The sequence below is a fragment of the Prionailurus viverrinus genome, chromosome B4, assembly GCF_022837055.1.
Source record: "Prionailurus viverrinus isolate Anna chromosome B4, UM_Priviv_1.0, whole genome shotgun sequence".
NCBI classification, from domain to species: Eukaryota; Metazoa; Chordata; class Mammalia; order Carnivora; family Felidae; genus Prionailurus; species Prionailurus viverrinus.
This window is the reverse complement of record NC_062567.1, coordinates 12878245-12897738: the sequence shown is the minus strand read 5'-3', so window position 1 is coordinate 12897738 and position 19494 is coordinate 12878245. Positions and strand designations below refer to the sequence as shown.

General features: G+C 35.7%; 1 protein-coding gene across 12 annotated transcripts in view; it reads left to right on the top strand.

The window, feature by feature from the left end:
• TRDMT1 (tRNA aspartic acid methyltransferase 1) overlaps positions 1-18569 on the top strand; it is a 61843-nt gene extending 43274 nt beyond the window's left edge. For 8 of the 12 annotated variants that reach the window (XM_047866519.1, XM_047866518.1, XM_047866515.1 and 5 more), the window contains 8 exons: positions 783-854; positions 1489-1554; positions 2329-2398; positions 3811-3894; positions 5276-5619; positions 7652-7709; positions 9270-9399; positions 15261-16559. In XM_047866519.1, the coding sequence (XP_047722475.1) occupies positions 783-854; positions 1489-1554; positions 2329-2398; positions 3811-3894; positions 5276-5619; positions 7652-7709; positions 9270-9399; positions 15261-15361 (925 nt within the window). In that variant the 3' untranslated portion in view covers positions 15362-16559. Of the gene's footprint in view, positions 1-782; positions 855-1488; positions 1555-2328; positions 2399-3810; positions 3895-5275; positions 5620-7651; positions 7710-9269; positions 9400-10168; positions 13517-15260; positions 16560-18402 lie in introns of those variants that run through there. The other 4 variants (XM_047866526.1, XM_047866516.1, XM_047866527.1 and 1 more) reach the window with 3 other exon arrangements.
• The last annotated feature ends 925 nt before the right edge of the window (positions 18570-19494 follow it).

Genomic DNA, 19494 nt, shown 5'->3' with positions numbered 1-19494 from the left:
TTGCTGGAAGGCAGGAGGAAACTGACAAGTGACATCGAGCAACTCATCTAAGGCAATGGAGCTAATAAGTACCAAAGTCTTAAACCTGTTTCTGTTTCTCCCACCTAAGCCCAATCCAAGTCTTCATCTGCGTGATTCTTGGTCATATTGAACCTTGCTTGTAATATCTAATTGCTAGTTCAAATACTGCCTGTTTCCATGACCTGTTCTGACCTAGTTAGTCTAACCAAGTTGCAACTCCTGCTTGTAGAATCAAGCATTCAGGTCTCTCCAACGTATATTGGACAAGATTGTCTTAGTCTTTCCTACTATGGTCTGCTTGGATGATTAGTTATCAATGCCATTCCTCTATGGTTGCCGCCCTACCCAACCAGCTCATTCATCTGAACTATTGTTGTCTCATCTGGGACAGAGCAAAAGGTGTCATCAGCCAGCGTGTGTGTGTGTGTGTGTGTGTGTGTGTGTGTGTGTGTGTGTGTGTGTTTCCTACACAGTGATTTTAACAGGTTGATTGATTTTAGTCTTTATTGGTTATTCTTTGTTTCATGTAAGTCATTTGGCATACTGTTTTATAAGAAGTGTATTTATTAGATTGGTAAGGCTTTTTTTTTTAATTAAGTGAATAAATGCATTTTGTTCCCTGTAGTAACAAACATGATCGTATTTTTTGTGAGGACCACCTAATTTTAGTTTTCTCAGTCTTTATGTTTTAAAAGTGACTTGGTATCTTTCTGTAAGTAAGATTCATGGTGAATTTTATCTGAACGTTCTTTATCCTTTAGAATTGGCCTGCAAGGTGATGTGACTGATCCAAGGACAAATAGCCTCTTACATATTCTAAATATTCTCCCAAGGTAAAAATTTAATTTTTTTTTTTTTTTACCAGCTTACCCTAACTTTAAAATTTTGGATCTGGAAGAATGTGGCATTTGTCATTCTGTAGAGATTAGCAGCTTATCCATGCAGCTTTCAGAGGCTCTGCATGTCGTTTATTTCTTCTGCCACAACTGACAGAATCACACAAATGTTTGCCATTTCCACGGCTGCCACTACAGTGAGTGACAGGGAATGAGAGTCTAATAGTTAAATTCTATTGCCTCTCCTTACAGTACCAATGGAAACAAGGCTAATATTGGTGAGTCCTGTTGCCCATGGTCTGGAACGTGGGGCCAACCCTAGAAGCTGCCATGCTATGTAAATGATAGCCCTTTGCAAGTTGTGCAATCCAGAGCCTCTGTGTTAACCCATGTTTTCTGATAAACTTCACTGGAAATTAACATTTCAAATGCGAGCTTCATTAGGTATGCCATTTTTATGGGGAAAATGAATAAAATATGAGTTGCCTCTATCCCCTCTAAAATTCTTTTATGAAAACAAAGAATTCAGAAAAATTACTTACCTCATATCTCCAAGTAAGGATTTTCTTTACTTGTTACTTCTTAGTAATGACATGTGCAGAATTCCACTTGTTTTTGTTTTTGTTTTTAGATTACAAAAATTACCGAAATACATTCTTTTAGAAAATGTTAAAGGTTTTGAAGTATCTTCTACAAGGTAAAAATGTGTTTGCTTTGTGTTCATCTTAAACTTGGTATATTGTGGGAGCTGTTGTGAAATAAAGATCTTAAAAATAAACACATACATTCTGTCTGACATTTTATATATGTTATATATTTTGTTCAGTAATACAGATTTTGACTAATTAATAATGTAAAGTTTCACAAAGTTAAGTTCGCCTGATTCCCATTTTGATATGTTTGAATTTTTGCAGAATGATCACGCATTTAAATGAGAATGGTATTTCTCAATTTCAGCTGCTTATATTGTTGCCTGTTTCTTTAGAAGTAGGAATGTTTTCAGTGAGACATGTCCCTGTTGACAGGCATTTTGTGTCCTCCAGTTAGGAGAAGCAAGCCCTGTGTCAGAGCCCTTTCAGATGGTAGCCCAGCGGGAAAGTATCTGTGTCCTTGAATCAGCCACTGTCTGTATGTAACAGCTCCCGCATCTGATTTGCTACAGAGCTCTATCCCCATACCAAATATATCATCAGTAGACTAGTGATTCTAGCTCTCACCAGTTGGGATAAATTATCTGGCAGCTTTATTTATTTATAGTAGAAATTATCTCTATCTTGTTTTGAGAAATGTAATTTTTCAAGTACTGCACTTAATAAAGACCTAGGATCATTCGCTTCCTAAACAATTTGGGTAGCGACACAGTTTTCACATAAAATGAAGTTTTATGTATAATTTATTGTATAAGAACCCCATTTCCAACCACAGAGTGAAAGCTTTTCTTTTTTCTTTATTTTTGTCTTTGTCTTTTCAGAGACCTGTTAATACAAACAATACAAAATTGCGGTTTTCAGTACCAAGAATTTCTGTTATCTCCAACCTCTGTAGGTACCAAAATTATAAATTTTTCTATAAATTTTCCCAAAGGGAATTTGACTCAATAAAAAGAATGGATCTGTTTTGAATATTTTATGTAAATCTTGAAATTAGTTCAGACATGGGTCTTACTTTCTGAAGAATGTAGTACAGACACATAGATTCATTTATATACAAATTTTATGGAAAATATATAGCTTGAAGCTCACAGAAAATGTAAATTTATTTCCACACAGAAAATAAAGGATACCGTGTTTTGAAATCTGTGACATTTGGTATTTCCAAATTGGGTGTACTGTAGTTTATAATGCTTCAAAATAATCCAAAATAGAAAGCAAAATGAACATATGATAATTTTCTAGGTAGTCTTTTGGGGACATATCACTAAAATGCAAACATGGTGAAATGTTGTCATTTGCAGCAACAGGGACAGAGCGAGAGGGGGTAATGCTAAGCAAAATAAGTCGGAGAAAGACGAATATCATAGGATATCACTCATATGTGGAATTTAAGAAACAAAACAAAAGAGCAAAGGAAAACAAAAAAGAGAGATAAACCAAGAAACAGACTTTTAGCTACAGACAACAAATTGATGGTTACCAAGAAAGGATGAGGGTTGGGGATGAGTGAAATAGGGGATGGGGATTAATGAGTACATTTACCCTGATGAGCACCGCGTTGTGTTTGCAAGTGTTGAATCACTGTTTTGTACACCAGGAGCTAATATAACACTGTATGTTAACTAGACTTGATTTAAAATAAAACAAAATGCAAACATGACTTCTATTTCATGGATATGAAATCAAAGTAGGTGGTTAAGAGAAGATATTTGGTAGATCTTTTATATTACAAGTATCACTGTCTGTTTTTTCTTTTGCCATTGTGTTTGTTAACCTCCTATTTATTATCTTTAGCCTATTATACAGTTATTTGTCCTGAAATTAAAAGAAAACCCATTGAAAAAGTACATGTACTATGGAAATTGGCATTATGTCTGGTCTCATTAGGTTTATTTCATATTTATTGCCTTTTAACTTTAAAATTAGTGTATCCTCCTTTTTTAATAAAAGGAGGTAATAAATTGCCAAAAATAGCTATAGTCGAATTTTACTTTTTATGATTACTATTAATAATGAATGTAAGGATGTCTATATAATTTCTTACCTGGGAATTACAAAATGAAAGTGACTCAGAGACCTATGACTCATCACATGCAATCTCTGTTCATTCAAGTAAAGGTACAAAGCAACTTAAAAGGTTTGAGAATTTGCTACAAAAATATCTTCCACAAATCAATAATAGAACTTTCCTGACAGAAACTAAATGCATTCCTGTATGAGTCGTTTTTTACTTGGGTGCTCACAGTTGATTCATGTCTCTTTAATTTCCTACAGTAACTAACTGCTTGCTTCACTTGCAGCTCGGCATTCCAAATTCAAGGCTACGGTATTTCCTCATTGCAAAGCTTCAGTCAGAACCATTGCCTTTTCAAGCTCCTGGTCAGGTGGTATTATTATTATTATTATTATGTAACTTTATTTCAGTCTGCTAACTTATTTCAAGAATGACTTTGTAGGAGCTTACATGTGTCCTGTTGAGCCTATAATACAGACCACCACCTAGGTCCAACTCCTAGACCTTTTTCCTCTCCCGATGACGTTTATTGCTTTAAACAAGACAAAAAATAAAAACTTTTCTTTCATTATTAGAAGAAAATAGAAGTTAAAGGTTGAAAAAACTGTTATTAGTGCTGTTATCCTCCTTTTCTCCCCTGTAATTTCCCTTCTGACCATTGACTATTTTGCGTCTTATTTTCCCCCCAATAGAAGCCATTGATTATTTCAGATAAAACTCAATTATACTGTCTTAAAACTGGCTTAACAGTATTCTAACACATTGGTTGCATTTTCTTTGAGGTCCGTGCTATATAGCCTTCATTAATTAAAATGCAGTGATTACTACAAGCCAGAATAAAATGCTCTATTGCTATAGATAGGATCTCTAACTGTGCAAACAACTGTACATATTTCTGTTAAAATTGCTGTGGAAAACAGGGAGTGTCACTGGTTCGGTGAAGCTCTTCTTAACAATCACAGGTAAGAACTCAAAAGCCACGTCCTACTAGCAGGGGGTCAATAGTGTCATTTGGATCCCTTGCAATACGATACCAATACATCTGCCTTTCCGTGGTGGTCAGTTCCCAAAATGGTATGTAAACTATATTCACAAAGACATCATCATTAAAAATTCCGGGAACTATTTTTCTTTCACAAAATAGGACATTATGTATGGTTATATGTTTTGGAGGAACAAAGTTTTCCTATGGGACTCACAAAGAGAAATAACCTTTCAGGGGGAAACATGCTTTCCTTTTTGTAATTACTAGTTTCCCTGTAGATCATGGGTATGTTCCAGCTTTTCTTTTTTAATGAAGGAATATGGCAAATTTTGATCCGGTGCACGTTTTCTGGAAATGTTAATGTTGCTGTCTCTCTTTTCTTTTTATTTTTTTAAATGCTATGCCTTTTATTCTGCTGACTTAGTCATTCTGTAACTAAAGTTGCTTTCTAAACTTCTTTTTTAAATATGATACTGTATCTATATTCAACATACTTCCTATTTGTTGAATGTTTTCATTAATAAATATAGGAAACAGTAACTCCAGGAAATAAATCATCTGTAGCCTGAGGACACTACAGCTATATGATGAAAAACTTATAATAATAACTTGTATACATACAAGTAAATCCAGTTTCTGTATTTTTGTTGACAACTCTGTAAAGGCTAAAGAGGTTTTTTTGCATAATGTTGTTGGGGCATTATTAATTTATCTTTTATTTTTTAATAAAGCTTTTAACAGGTCATGTATTTTTACTTAATGCCAGGTGCTGAAGGAGTTCCCCAAACTTGAATCTGAACATCCAGAAAAAAATACAATAGTTGCAGAAAATAAAATTGAAAGAAAGAAAATTGAACCAAATATTTGCTTTGATAATGGCAGACAGTGTTCTGGAAAAGAAGCCATTCTTTTTAAGCTTGAAACTATAGAAGAAATTGACCGGAAACATCAGCAGGACAGTGATCTCTCTGTGCGGATGCTAAAAGATTTTCTTGAAGAGGACATTGACACGAATCAGTATTTTTTACCACCAAAGTCACTGTTGCGATACGCTCTTTTGTTAGACATTGTTAAGCCCACTTGCAGAAGGTCCACATGCTTTACCAAAGGGTAGGTTTTAAAGAGACTTTTAAAATGGCATATTCAAAATAGACAGGTTTTTATCGTTATTGTTTCTTTTAGTTCTTCTCAAAATAAGGACCATTTTAGAAAATGTTTCTACTAGAATGATTTTTTTTTTTTTTTGCCCTTAATTGCCTGCTTTCGTGTTCCAATAGAATGCACGAGTAAAAATTCCTTCTGGCAGAACATTATGTGCACAGCCCACAAAAGTGCTCATAAAACACAATGCCATTTGTTTGGTGACCTTCATAAGAGCTTAATTACCCATGGTGGAAACATGGTTTCTATTGATACTGAATTGCTACTTTTTAGCACCTTTCTTTTTACGGCACATCAGACCTCAAAATTTATGTCCACTCTCATGATCAAATGTATAAGAAGACATTAAATTTTAATATCAAGAAATAAAGTTAAATCATCTAATGCACGTTAGAGCATATTTAAATTTCATTCAGTTTTTAAAATAAGTAATATATTTTTATGGTTCCAAATTCAAAAGGTACAAAGATTGTGAAATTCCTTTCTCTATCTCTTGCTTATCCAGTTTTCCTGCCTACATGCAGGAAATTAGTGATTTCAATTTGCTGTCTAATCTTCCCAAGGTATTATGTATGAGGGTGTATTTAAATATACATGTATATTTTTACCACCTTATTAAGTAAATGGTAACATACTATATCTATTATTATATACTTTTTTCATTATGCAATATAAATTGGATATTATTACACATGAATACATAAAGAACTTTCTGTTCTCATGGTATATATATCACAGTGTCTTTTATTGGTTACCTTTGGGTTATTTTTTGAATGTTAAAATATTTTTCATCAATGTTTTAAAACCTACAAAGAAGGGGAAAATTAGGCCTTTCCAGAAAATTTTGTAAAAGACCCCTATCTCTGCTTTGTTAACTCCACTCCTGGGGATGAGTTAACCGTATGATTTGAAACTTGAGGCCTTCTCTTTTCGCCCACTAGCTAGCTAGCTTTCATGCACACTCTGCTCCTGATAAAACCATACCAGATTTATTCTGATTTTTATCGTGCTCTGCCCTTGGACTTCCAGGGTAACAGGTTTATTACTTTCCATTGCCTTCAAAGACTGTACTCAGCTGTTGTCTGTTTCCAAGTCCGATAAGACAAGACTTATCAATTTGGTAATAAAAAACAACCTTGAAATTCGTTTGTAATTATAAAGATGGTATAAAGGAAGCCTTAGTATAAAAGTATTTTTTAGTGTAAATAGTATAAATATTTTCCTTTCTATCTATCTACACACACACATACATGATATGTGAGAAAACAGATTTGCAAAAATATTCTTCCTGGTGTAACTTTCTCTCACTTTATCTATTAGGGAAAAAAATAATGATAATATTTTAAGCAGCTAGCTTGGCAGTGATTTTGGGGGAAGAAATATTACCAATATCTTGCATTTCTGTAGGGTTTTGTACTTTTAATACAGTTTCTTATACAGTGGTCTATTTGTTGCATGAAAAAGAGTGCAAACCTGCGTTAACGGTGAGAGGGAGACGCACATTCAGTGGGCCTGTGTTTGTCGTGGTCTTGGAGAGTATGGTTTTCAGCTCATGAGGAGCAGTGATGGTTCAGGCATTATGAGAAATAGGGACAATTTGTTTTCACCTACATAACATTTGGTTTAATGTGCCAGGAGTGTTGGTACTGAATAGCCTTTGGATATAAAGTCCTAGCAAATTCATGCTTTCTATGATGAACAGTAAGAAATTGACAGTTAATACAAAGAAATGGTAATAATGCATGACTCAGCGTTGTTTTTACACAACTCAAAAAACTATGCCAAATTTAGTGTCTGAGAAATTTAAATAGAATTATCTTGTGTCTCATCTGGCAACTTTTCACTTACAAAGCATGTTGATGTGTTTCAGACAATTTCAGAAGGATGTAACTATTTAGATTGATTCATTCAAGAAATATTTAAGAAATTTCACATCAACAAGTACATCAGATGCTACATAACATACATATTAATCTTTCAGTTATGGAAGCTACATAGAAGGGACAGGATCTGTGTTGCAGACCTCAGAGGACGTGCAGGTATCGTATATGCTTTAGAGCTAAAATACTTGAAAACTATGTTTAAGACTTAAGATCTGAGAATATTAAAATAATTTTACATGTCTAATTCAGAATTAATATACATGTTATTTATTCATATTTTCATATAATATAGTGTATATAACAATTCTTTACTATAGGATAAATCTTTTTTGTTTCTCGTTGCTAGATGAGTTTATGTACAAAGAATATTTTGTTTCACTTTCTCTGTTATTATTCTTACCTTTGGTATTCTTTTTATTCCATAAGGAGTAAATTGAAATGCAGCATACAGTAGTTAATGTTCTCTAAAATTATGCACAAATATCTTAATATTGGAGGCTTTCTTTGGATCACCCATTATAAAACTGCCTTCTAGGGACAGAAATCTACATCTCAGCAAGACTCTTCGTTAATACTTCACTTGTAAACTCTTCATGGCATCATGGTTGAAAACAAGCTTGAGGGGCTCCTGGGTGGCTCTGTCGGTTAAGCATCTGCCCCTTGATTTCAGCTCAGGTCATGACCTCGTGGTTTGTGAGATCGAGCCCCATGTTGGCATCTGTGCTGACAGTGTGGATTCTCTCCCTCTCTCTGTCTGTCCTTCCTCTGCTCATGCACTCTCTCTCTCTCTTGCTCCCTCAAAATAAATAAATAAACTTAAAAAAAAGATAGTTTAAAAACAAACAAGCTTGATATACTTACTGCAAAAATATCATATTTTTGCATAATTTTGGACTGAAATCACATTATCTTCTTTTATCCTGATTTGAACTTCCCATTAGTACAATTAACCCATGGTAAAAATCCTATCAGAAGCAAATGAATGAATCTGAGAAGTTAAATTTACCAAGTGTATTTTATCATTTTAAGAAAATATCTTAATTTGATGAAGTTGATCATAAACATTGAACATTTTAATGATCCACTTATTAGCATTGTGAACTTGATTTCCTTGGTTGATCAGGTTTCTTCTTATCTTTCACTGTATTTCTTCACGTCTTATTGCCATTGTTTATTTCTTACGGTTTCATTTTTGAGGGCTCAAAAATGACAGGTAAACAATGTTTCCTGATTTGCTCAACATTAAGCTTTTCATTTTTTTTTTAATTTTTTTTTTTTTAACGTTTATTTACTTTTGAGACAAAGAGAGACAGAGCATGAACGGGGGAGGGGCAGAGAGAGAGGGAGACACAGAATCGGAAGCAGGCTCCAGGCTCTGAGCCATCATCCCAGAGCCCGACGCGGGGCTCGAACTCACGACCGTGAGATCGTGACCTGAGCTGAAGTCGGACGCTTAACTGACTGAGCCACCCAGGCGCCCCTAAGCTTTTCATTTTTAAACATTACGATTTCAAAGTTTACATTGCCATTGATGAAGCAATTATAAAGTTGATTGCAGGGGATGTTTTGCCCTGTGCGTTTTGCTCCCGTGTATTGTAGCACATACAATACATACATGTATGTTCATCCTTTTTAAACTGAATCACAAGAGATGATCTTATCTTAACAAATCTGCTTGCACTCTGCTTTATCAGTTATCCTGGCTGTTTCTTACAGATTGAGAATGTCTACAAATCCCTCACCAATTTGTCACAAGAAGAAAAGATAACAAAATTATCAATGCTTAAACTTCGGTATTTCACTCCTAAAGAAATAGCAAATCTCCTTGGATTTCCTCCAGACTTCGGTATGTGAGATACACAGACCCCAGCTTTCGTTTAAGGTCCCAGAATTCATCAAGGACTCTTGTGTGTATTTGATGAATAGACCCTTGCCCAGACAGATGGACGTAAGAAACCTTCTTCCTTTCCTGATGGTGCCATTTTTGACATTTTCCTTCCCTCCTCTTTCTGCTTCTGTTCATGACCTGCCTCAGCCCCTTCCTTTCAGGCTCCATTCTCTCTCCCTTTACTCCGGTCATGGTCCCAAGTGGTTTTCGGGGGAGAAGGGCCAAATTCGCAATTCCTCACCTCTCCCCACCGATGGTTGCTAATAGCATGTCCTTTTCCAACTTACTTTCTTGATACCAGAGGTCCTGTTCTGATAACCCCACATAGATCTTGTGAAATAATGTGTAGGTTTGTCCTTTTTGTGAAGAAATTAAAAGGTGGCTGAGGAATTTGTTTTCTTGGTGGTAAGTGTATTTGTATTTCTTCTCAGAGATACATTCTTATCAGTTATGTACCTTTTGTCCTCCCTATAAGGAGAGAAACAAGAAGGTGGAGAGGTGGTCTAGGAAGGAGTCTTCCTCATGGGAAAAAAGGGTGGTGGGTCAGGAGCACAGCTGCCAGAAGCGACCAAAGATTACGGAGTCTAAACTAAAGCAGGGAATCTCAAGAACAAAAATGCAGATACAGAGTGAGAAGGACAAAGTCCTGGCTCCTTCGTAGTCCGGGAAATCCAGGGATGGATGCTGTTAAGAGACTGGACACGTTGTCTTTGCTTTGGCTTTGCAGAGTCCCTGCCCCATCCCTGATCCCACTTTCTTGGTGCCTGTGCTCTCGGCCATACTGACACCGTCAGTGTCTCAGGCCGGGGTGGCTGTGTTCCCAGTACCTGGCTCGCGCCGACCGGAGAGAGACAGACCTCCCTAACGTGTTCCAGGACTACACAAGGACACAGTGTGTTTTTGATAACTCTGGGAGTTTGAAAGCAGAAAAGTGGAACTTGTCTGAATCCAGTATTGTTGTAATATTAATACAGTACTATTTTTGAAGCAGATGACGGGTTAAATAGATCATGTTTTAAATTCTAAATGGTGGATTTACAGATGAGGTTTTGGAGCACATCCTTCTGTACATTGGGAAGAAAGTGACTATATAATTGGAGTGTCCTCTTGGTAATTGGTTCTTGAAGGGTAGTCACGGCAACCAGGTTTATTTTGTAACTCTCTGCCTTTTTCTTGGTGATCTCATTCAGTCACAAATACCCTGGGGAGTGTTATTTGAGGAAAACACAAACTTTCCTTGTCTTAGTCTACGTCACACAGTAAAGTGAGAACATCATAAAACAAATAAAGAGCTGAGAACTGGACTCAAGAAATTAATTCCCAGTCTGCTCATTTGCTTACTATTTTTTTTTTTTTTGCTTTTTTAGGCTAAACAATCAAAGGCACTTTCCATAGTACTAAAGAGAGCAAAGAAATTGAGTGTCTAATAACAAATTCCTACGTTTTGAGTGCTCGTTTCTTTCAGTAGTGGCAGTCACTGTGGTAACACTGAAAGGCAGCAGGGACCCCAGAGTCAGACTGGCCAAGTTGGAGTCCTAGCTGCACCTCACGCCCTCCCTGCTTTAGTTTACACATGTGTGGAGCGGGGGTCATCGCAGCGCCAGTGTCAGAGGGTCCTAGTGACAGTTAAATGAGGTAACGTGTAAAATGCTTACACACTTTCTGACAGACAACATCAAATTCAAATGTCAGCTTTTACTTGTAAAACAACGGACATTTATTTGCTCTCATAGCCTTTACTTCATAGATACTTCTCATTTGAAAATTTCACATATGTAAGTTAGAATTTTTCAAAGCTCTCTGCAAATGCACATACACGAAAGTCTTTAAATTACTTCACCTTCTTTTAAAATATGTGATATATTTGTATGATCAGTATTGACCTGACATCACCCCTGAGCAGCACTGTGACAGAAATGTCCTTCCCGTGTGCTTCCAACATGATCGAGTCTGAATCTGAAATGGGCGTTGTTTGAGCTGCGCTGTTAACGAGGGTTTTGCATCGATCCTTCCGTACATCGTGTGCTGGTTTTCTTTGTCACTAGTGGTATGCACTCGTGAGATAGTGAGCTTGGGAAGCGGACACTGACCTACACTTACAGAATGAAAGCTGCTATCTTGACCTTGTTAATGCTATGTTTCTGTGTTTTTGAGCATCATTATTCTCTTTAGTGTACCTAAGTTTCTAAAAAGTCACCTTTTAATTTAAAAAAAGCTGTACCTGTATATAAAATACGCAAGCACCCTTACATATATGTCATTTTTACAAATCTCACTTGTTTGCTTTCAAACATTTCTTGCCCTGTGATATAATCTTAATATTACACGAGGTCATCCCTGGGATATTCTAAAAGTCTGTGATAGAGTTGCATCTTTGGCTCATTTGAATGAAATAATTTTTTAGATGACTAATGTGCTTGCCTAAGACATATTATCTTTATAATGGCAATTTTATGATCTTGCTCAATTGCATATGTAATTTTATTATGTGACCACTTCTTTTATTGCAGTAAGTATAATGTAAAGTGTTGATGAAGCAATTTTATCACAGTCAACTCTACCTTCTGGTCCTCACAAAATATGTATTTTGGTTTTCTTAATACTTTTTAATTATTTCCTCCATCTTATTATCTAAATTGCCTTTCCTTTATTTAATTGTGTGCCATAGGATACTGAATATGAAAATGGTAACTAACCTTACAGGGTATACTTCACGGACAGTCTTTTATGTTGATACTTGCAAGGTTCTGCTCTAGCAAATGTTGTATCTATGGGCCATTTGTTTTGAAAAAGAATGTAGCAAAATAGAAGTCCAATGTGAGAAAGCCCATTTGTGGAAGCAGAATATAAAAAACAACTGTGAGGGACTTGTATCCAGAATATATGAAGAGCTCTTATAACTCAACAATAAAAAGAAATAATCCAATTAAAAAATGGGCAAAGGATTTGAATATTTTCCAAAGAAGATAGACAGATGGCCAATAAGCACATGAAAAGATGTTCAGCATTATTAGTTATTAAGGAAATGTAAATCAAAACCACAATAAGATACCGCTTCACAAAAAGACAAACAATAACAGTGTTGGTAAAGACGTGGTGAAATCAGATCCCTTGTACACTGCTGGTGGGAATATAAAATGGTACAGCTGCTCTGAAGAACAGTGTGCAAGTCCTCAAATGTTAGACATAGAGTTACTGTATGAGTCAGCATTTTCACCCCTAGGTATATATCCAAGAGAACTGAAAACACATGTCTCCACAAAAATGTATACAAGAGAATAATTCATACTCAAAAAGTAGAAACAACCCAGTATCTATCAATGGATAAGTGGATAAATAAAATGTGGCATATCCGTGCGATAGACTATTATTTAGTTAAAAAGAGGATGGAGTATCGCTACATCATGTTGTGATGAATGAATGAACCTTGAAAATATGCTAAGTGAAAGAAGCCAGAAACAGAAGACAACATATTGTATGGTTCCATTTATATGGAATGTCCAGAATAGGCAAATCCATAGATACGGAAAGTAGATTAGTGCTTCAGGGGCAGGGAGGGGAGCTGGGGAGTGATTGCTAGTGGGTACCAGCTTTCCTTTTTTTAAAAAATTGAAGTATAATCGAGATGTAACATTATAATACCTTTGGGTATACAATGGGATGATTTGATATTTGTATACATTGAGAAATGATCACCACAAAAAGTGTGGTAACATCCATTGCCATATATCAGACATAGTTACAAACATTTTTTGTTTGTGATGAGGACTTTTAAGACCTATTAGTAACTTTCAAATACACAATATAGTATTAGTAACTGTAGTCTCCACCATGCTGTAAATGACATTCCCATGACTTGTTTATTTTATAGCTGGAAGTTTATACCTTTTGACCTCTTTGACCCATTTAGCCCCCCCCCCCCCAACCACCAGTCTATTCTCCGTATCTGTGAGTGTGATATTTTTTTTTCTTTGCTTGCTTTGTTTCTTAGATTCCACATTATAAGTGAGATCATAGAGTGTTTGCCCTTTTCTCTCTGACTTACTTCACTTGGTATAATGTCCTCAAGGTCCACCTGTATTGTTGCAAATGGTGATATTTCATTCCTTTTTTATGGCTGAATAATAATTCGTGTGTGTGTGGGGGGGGGGGTTCTTTCCATATCTTGGCTATTGTGAATAATGTTGCAGTGAACATAGGGGTGCATATATCTTTTCGAATTAGTGTTTTCATTTTTATCCCACAAATACCCAGAAGTAGAGTCGCTGGATCATATGGTAGTTCTATTTTTAATTCATTGGGGAACCTCCATGCTGTTTTCCATAGCGGCTGCACAATTAATATACATGCCCTCAATATTATTTTGGTATTAACCCCTTATCAGATACATGATTTGCAAATGTTTTCTCCCATTCTGTAGGTTGCCTTTTCATTTTGTTGATGATTTTCTTTGATGTGTAAAAGGTTTTTAGTTTGATATAGTCCCACTTGTTTAGTTTTGCTTTTTCGACTTTGCTTTTGGAGTTAGATTCAAAAAAAATTGTCGCCAAGACTGATGTCAAGGAGCTTACTGCCTGTTTTCTTTTAGGGGTTCTATGGTGTCAGTTCTTACATTCTAGTCTTCAGTCCATTTTGAGTTAATTTTTGTATATCAGAACATGATGCTTCCAGCTTTGTTCTTCTTTTACAAGATTGCTTTGGCTGTTTGGTATCTTTTGTGGTTTCATATGAATTCTAGGATTGTGTATTCTGTTTTTGTCAAAAATGCCCTTGGAATTTTGGTAGGTGTTGCATTGACTGTGTAGATTGCTTTGGATACTGGGCATTTTAATAATAATTCTTCCAATCCATGAGCACAAGATATCTTTCCATTTATTTGTGTCTCATTTCTTTCTTTGGTGTCTTGCAGTTTTTAGCATACAGATCTTTTACCTTCTTGATCAAATTTATTCGTAGGTATTTTGTTCTTTTTTATGGGATTGTAAATGGGATTGTGTTCTTAATTTCTCTTTCTGATAGCTTATTGTTAGTGTGTAGAAACACAACAGATCTTTGTATATTAATTTTGTATCCTGAGGCTTCACTGAATTCATGTATTAGTGCTAACAGCTTTTTTGGTGGAGTCTTTGGGGGGTTTGTGTATAATATGTCATCGGCAAATTGTGACAGTTTTACTTTTGCAATTTGGATGCCTGTTACTTCTTTTTCTTTGCCTAATTGCTCTGGGTAAGACTTCCAATACTTTGTTGAATAAAAGTGGCAAAAGTGGGCATCCTTGTCTTATTCCTGATCTTAGAGGAAAATGTTTAGCTTTTTACTTTTGAGTATGTTATTAGCTGTGGGCCACATTCTTTGTGAGGCAATAAACATATTCTGGAATTAAATAGTGGAGATGTATGCAAAACTCTGTGACTGTCCTAAAAACCATTGACTTGTGTATTTTAAAAGGGTGAATTTTATCTCCATAAAGCTGTTTTTAACTAAAGGAAAACAACTGTGAAATAATGGTAGCCACAGTTTTTCCTAAAGTGTGTTGATATACAGATTTCTGTGAGTTTTGCAGAGGGTATGTGTGTAATTATGTGTGCACTGAGCATAATATATGTTACATGATAGGATAATGTCACGTGGTGTAGGCATTGTAATTTTAGATAATATTTTTGGCTTCAGATTCCAATTTCTTAATTGAACTTCGTGGAGACCTTAGGGACTTATTTATGTGAATGACCACTGTGCTCCTACTAAAGGATGCATCCTTTTGTCTCTGGAAGTTTGTATTATAAATGATTGTCTTGTAAATTATTATCTCTCTTTTCTAGGATTTCCTGAGAAGATAACAGTGAAACAGCGTTATCGTCTACTTGGAAATAGTCTCAATGTGCATGTAGTAGCTAAACTAATCAAAATCCTATATGAATAATTTAAAAATAACTCTGAAAGATGGTCACATTATTTATTCATATCCAGATAGTAATTCTGAAATTCTATTTTGAATTGATTTTGATGAAATTTAACTAAACTCTCTTTATCTCTCTTGAAATTTAACTAAACTCTCTTTATCTCTCTTTAAAAAGAAATTTGGATTTATCACAAAAATGCTGATTTTTAAAAAAATTTATATTACTGTATTTTGTAAAGCAAAAATTGCTATTATGCTTTACAAGAATATATTTTCATGTGAAATTGCTAAACATACATGTAAAATATTCTCTTTATAACATTATGGTATATACAAATTTAGGAACATTGGAGTTTGAATATCTACATGAATATTTTACAAAGTGTCAAGATAGACATAGTATAGTGAACCTGAGAAATTATGTTTTTGTATGTTGCTTAAACAAATTGCTTTATGAATCCTATTATTTTATTTTATTTTATTTTATTTTATTTTATTTTATTTTATTGTCAGATTGATTATTCCTGATTTTAAAATGATGCTTCTAATTCTGGCCTGTTTCAAATATTGAATGTTTACTGAATTCCATCCTTTAAACATTTCTTAATTATATCTAAACAAATGCATATAATGTTTTAGACCAAATTATCATCATTCAGTGTTACACAGCCGTCTGAAGAAAGTGTCAGAAAAAATAATCCTAAAGTCTTGATTATGTCTCCATCAGGAAGCTACAGAAAATGTACGTAAACATTATCCAATTATCTTTAATTCTACCTCCATGTAAAATGCGAAACTTCATTGTCCGTTCTTTATTTATAAATATTTTCTTTTATTTTGCTGTCATCAGAGCTTGCTTTTGTCTTCCTTCTTAGCTTCTTGTTGTAAGTTGAATTTGCATCACATTCTAGGGAATGTAGTGTGGCATTCAGATTTTAGGGAGGAAGTTCTGCTCTCCGACCCCATTTTATATGACTGTTCTGTGAATTAGCTTTTTAAACTTTCTCTTTCTCTCTCAGACTTCTTGGAATTATGGTTTCTTATCAGACTGTTTGTATTATAAACCCTGTGGTTTTATTTCAGTGATAAAAGCAAGTGACAGAAAGAAGAGAAATGAAAAGAAATAAGACCAGAAATTGTATCACAAAATAAAAAATATTTTCATTCTTTTTTTAAAAAATGTTTATTTATTTTTGAGAGAGAGAGTGCACACAAGCAGGAGAGGGACAGAGAAAGAGGGGGACAGAGGATCTGAAGCAGGCTCTGTGCTGACAACAGACAGAATATTTTTATTCTTAAAAGACAATCATTTCGACGTGGAGAAATCAGAACCCTGTGCATTGCTGGTGGAAATGTAAAATGGTGAGCCACTGTAGAAAGAAGATGATTCCTTCAAAAAATTAAACCTAGAATTAACCTTATGATCTAACAATTTCACTTCTGAGTATATGCCCAAAAGGATTGAAAGTAAGGACTTGAACAGATATTTGTATACTAATGTTCATAGCACCATTATTCACAATAGCCAAAAAGAGGAAAGAGCCAACATACTTGGGTGAAGACTGGATAAACCAAATATAGTGTATACATACAGTGGAATATTATTCAGCCATGAAAACAAAGAAATTCTGATACATGCAACAACGTGGATGACCCTTGAGGACATTATGGTCGGTGAAAGAAGCCAGACACAAAGGGACAAATTTTCTATAATTCCAGTTACATGGGGTATGTAAAAGAATCAAGTTCATAGAGATAGAAAGTAAACTAAGGGTTACCAAGGTTCGGGGTACCTGGGGAATAAGAGTTAGCATTGAATGGGTACAGAGTTCTGTTTGGGGTGGTAAAAAAGTTCTGGAGATGGTTAATGGTGGTGGTTGCACACCGATGGAAATGTACTTAATGCCACTGAACTGTATCCTTAAAAATCCTTAAAATGGCAAGTTTTATGTTATGTACATCTTATCACATTTAAATAAAAAAAAGTCATTCCTCACCACCATTTCTTCAGAAAAACTCATAAATATGGACATAGGCCAATGTGTATATGTATCAGTGTTCACGTCTACATTATGTATATGTGTTTAAAGACAAACCTTATTACAAATCTCATAATGGGGGGAGAGGTGGAGGGGATACGTTTATAGTTTAAAATCAGAATTGAGAATCAAGAAGTTCCCAAATAAGCCAAGATAACGTAATGAGTATCTAATTTGAAGCCCATATAGACAAAGTAGTTAAAGTGTGTTTTCCTCAGGTTGTTATGTTATTGAAAAGAAGGCTAACTTTTCATAATTTGGCCTTCAGCTTGGAACTACAAGTCTTTTAGGTCACAAGTGGTAGACTGATTTACAGATAGCTTTGGACTTTGAAATTGAGTGAGGGTCATATGGTCTCAGCAGTTTTCTTATAGCCTGTGAACTCATGTAACTTTTCAAGACAGCCTTTCAACGTTCCTGGACCAGAACGCTCTCCCTCTCAGCTTCCAGTGTCAAAGTGCACCGCAGACAACTCTCCTGTCAACTTCTTAACATTTGTTTTTCTTGGATCCACTTCCCATCCAATCCTCTTTCTCCATTCAGCAGACTCACCCAGATATCTAGATATGCCCCTTTGCACATTTTATTGAAAAGCAGTAAGAATCGTACACATGTTCCTCAACTTCAGTTTATACTAGTCAAGCTGTCAGCACCATTTTTTCCTTTCCTGTCCTCTCCTGTCATTCCTTTACTTTGCTACTGAAAATTTAAACCTTCAGTTTTTTGTTTTTTTTTTTTTAATTTTTTTTTCAATGTTTATTTATTTTTGGGACAGAGAGAGACAGAGCATGAACAGGGGAGGGGCAGAGAGAGAGGGAGACACAGAATTGGAAGCAGGCTCCAGGCTCTGAGCCATCAGCCCAGAGCCCGACGCGGGGCTCGAACTCACGGACCGCGAGATCGTGACCTGGCTGAAGTCGGACGCTTAACCGACTGCGCCACCCAGGCGCCCCTAAACCTTCAGTTTTAAAAACAAAAACAAAAACATTGTCCTAACCTCTATGTGTCTGTTTCTCTCTTTAGGACTTCTAAGAACATTTTACACTAAGATGGTCATGCTCTTCAAAATCGTTTGCAACCATGACCCAAACAATTTCACTATTTTTGTCTTGATTTGTGAGTTTATTCCTTTTTAAATGTATTTGTTCAGTAAATATGAACATGTGCAGAGAACTTTTTTGGCTTCTGATTCCCAAACTACTCAAATAAATTTGTTGTAGTCACCAGAGGTTCTGAGTCTTATTTTCAACTACATCCAGCACTGAGAGCTCTCTCTCAAGTACGCTGTATCTGATTCCTAAAGCTTTCTCAAACTTATTTTTCCTACTAATACGAACCTAGATAAAAATTTTCACAAAGGAGAAGATAGGAAGGTAATTTTCCCAAAGAGCTCTTCTGCATAGCTCTGGGATGTTCTCATTTCTTTGCTCGTACATAGCACAGTTCCATTGTTTACTTCAAGGATTTGCTCTGTATTTTATTTTGTTTGCACCTTTATGCCTATTCATATCAGAGCAGATTTAAATTATAAGCGCGCAAGTAGGGAACATGTTTATTTAGCCAAGTTGGCTCTATAATCAGATGAGATCACCTGAAGAGTCAAAAGAGAGAGGGGAGAGCAGAGGTCTGGAGTTGAATTCTTATCCGTTACTGAAGATTCAGTCCTCAGGCCTCCCTACCCTTTACCATCCAAGCCATTTTTTCTAAGGTCTCACCCTTTCCTACAACTTCTGGGTTTTTTTGCCCATGATACCCAGGTAACTCCAGATCTGATATTGTTCCTCAGCCCTGTTCTAGAATTTTTGTGCTGGGATTTTTTTTTTTTTTTTAAATTTTTTTTTCAACGTTTTTATTTATTTTTGGGACCGAGAGAGACAGAGCATGAACGGGGGAGGGGCAGAGAGAGAGGGAGACACAGAATCGGAAACAGGCTCCAGGCTCTGAGCCATCAGCCCAGAGCCTGACGCGGGGCTCGAACTCACGGACCGCGAGATTGTGACCTGGCTGAAGTCGGACGCTTAACCGACTGCGCCACCCAGGCGCCCCATGTGCTGGGATATTTTTAACTTGAGTATCTTTCTGTCACATCAAACTTAGCATATTTGAAAACAGTGA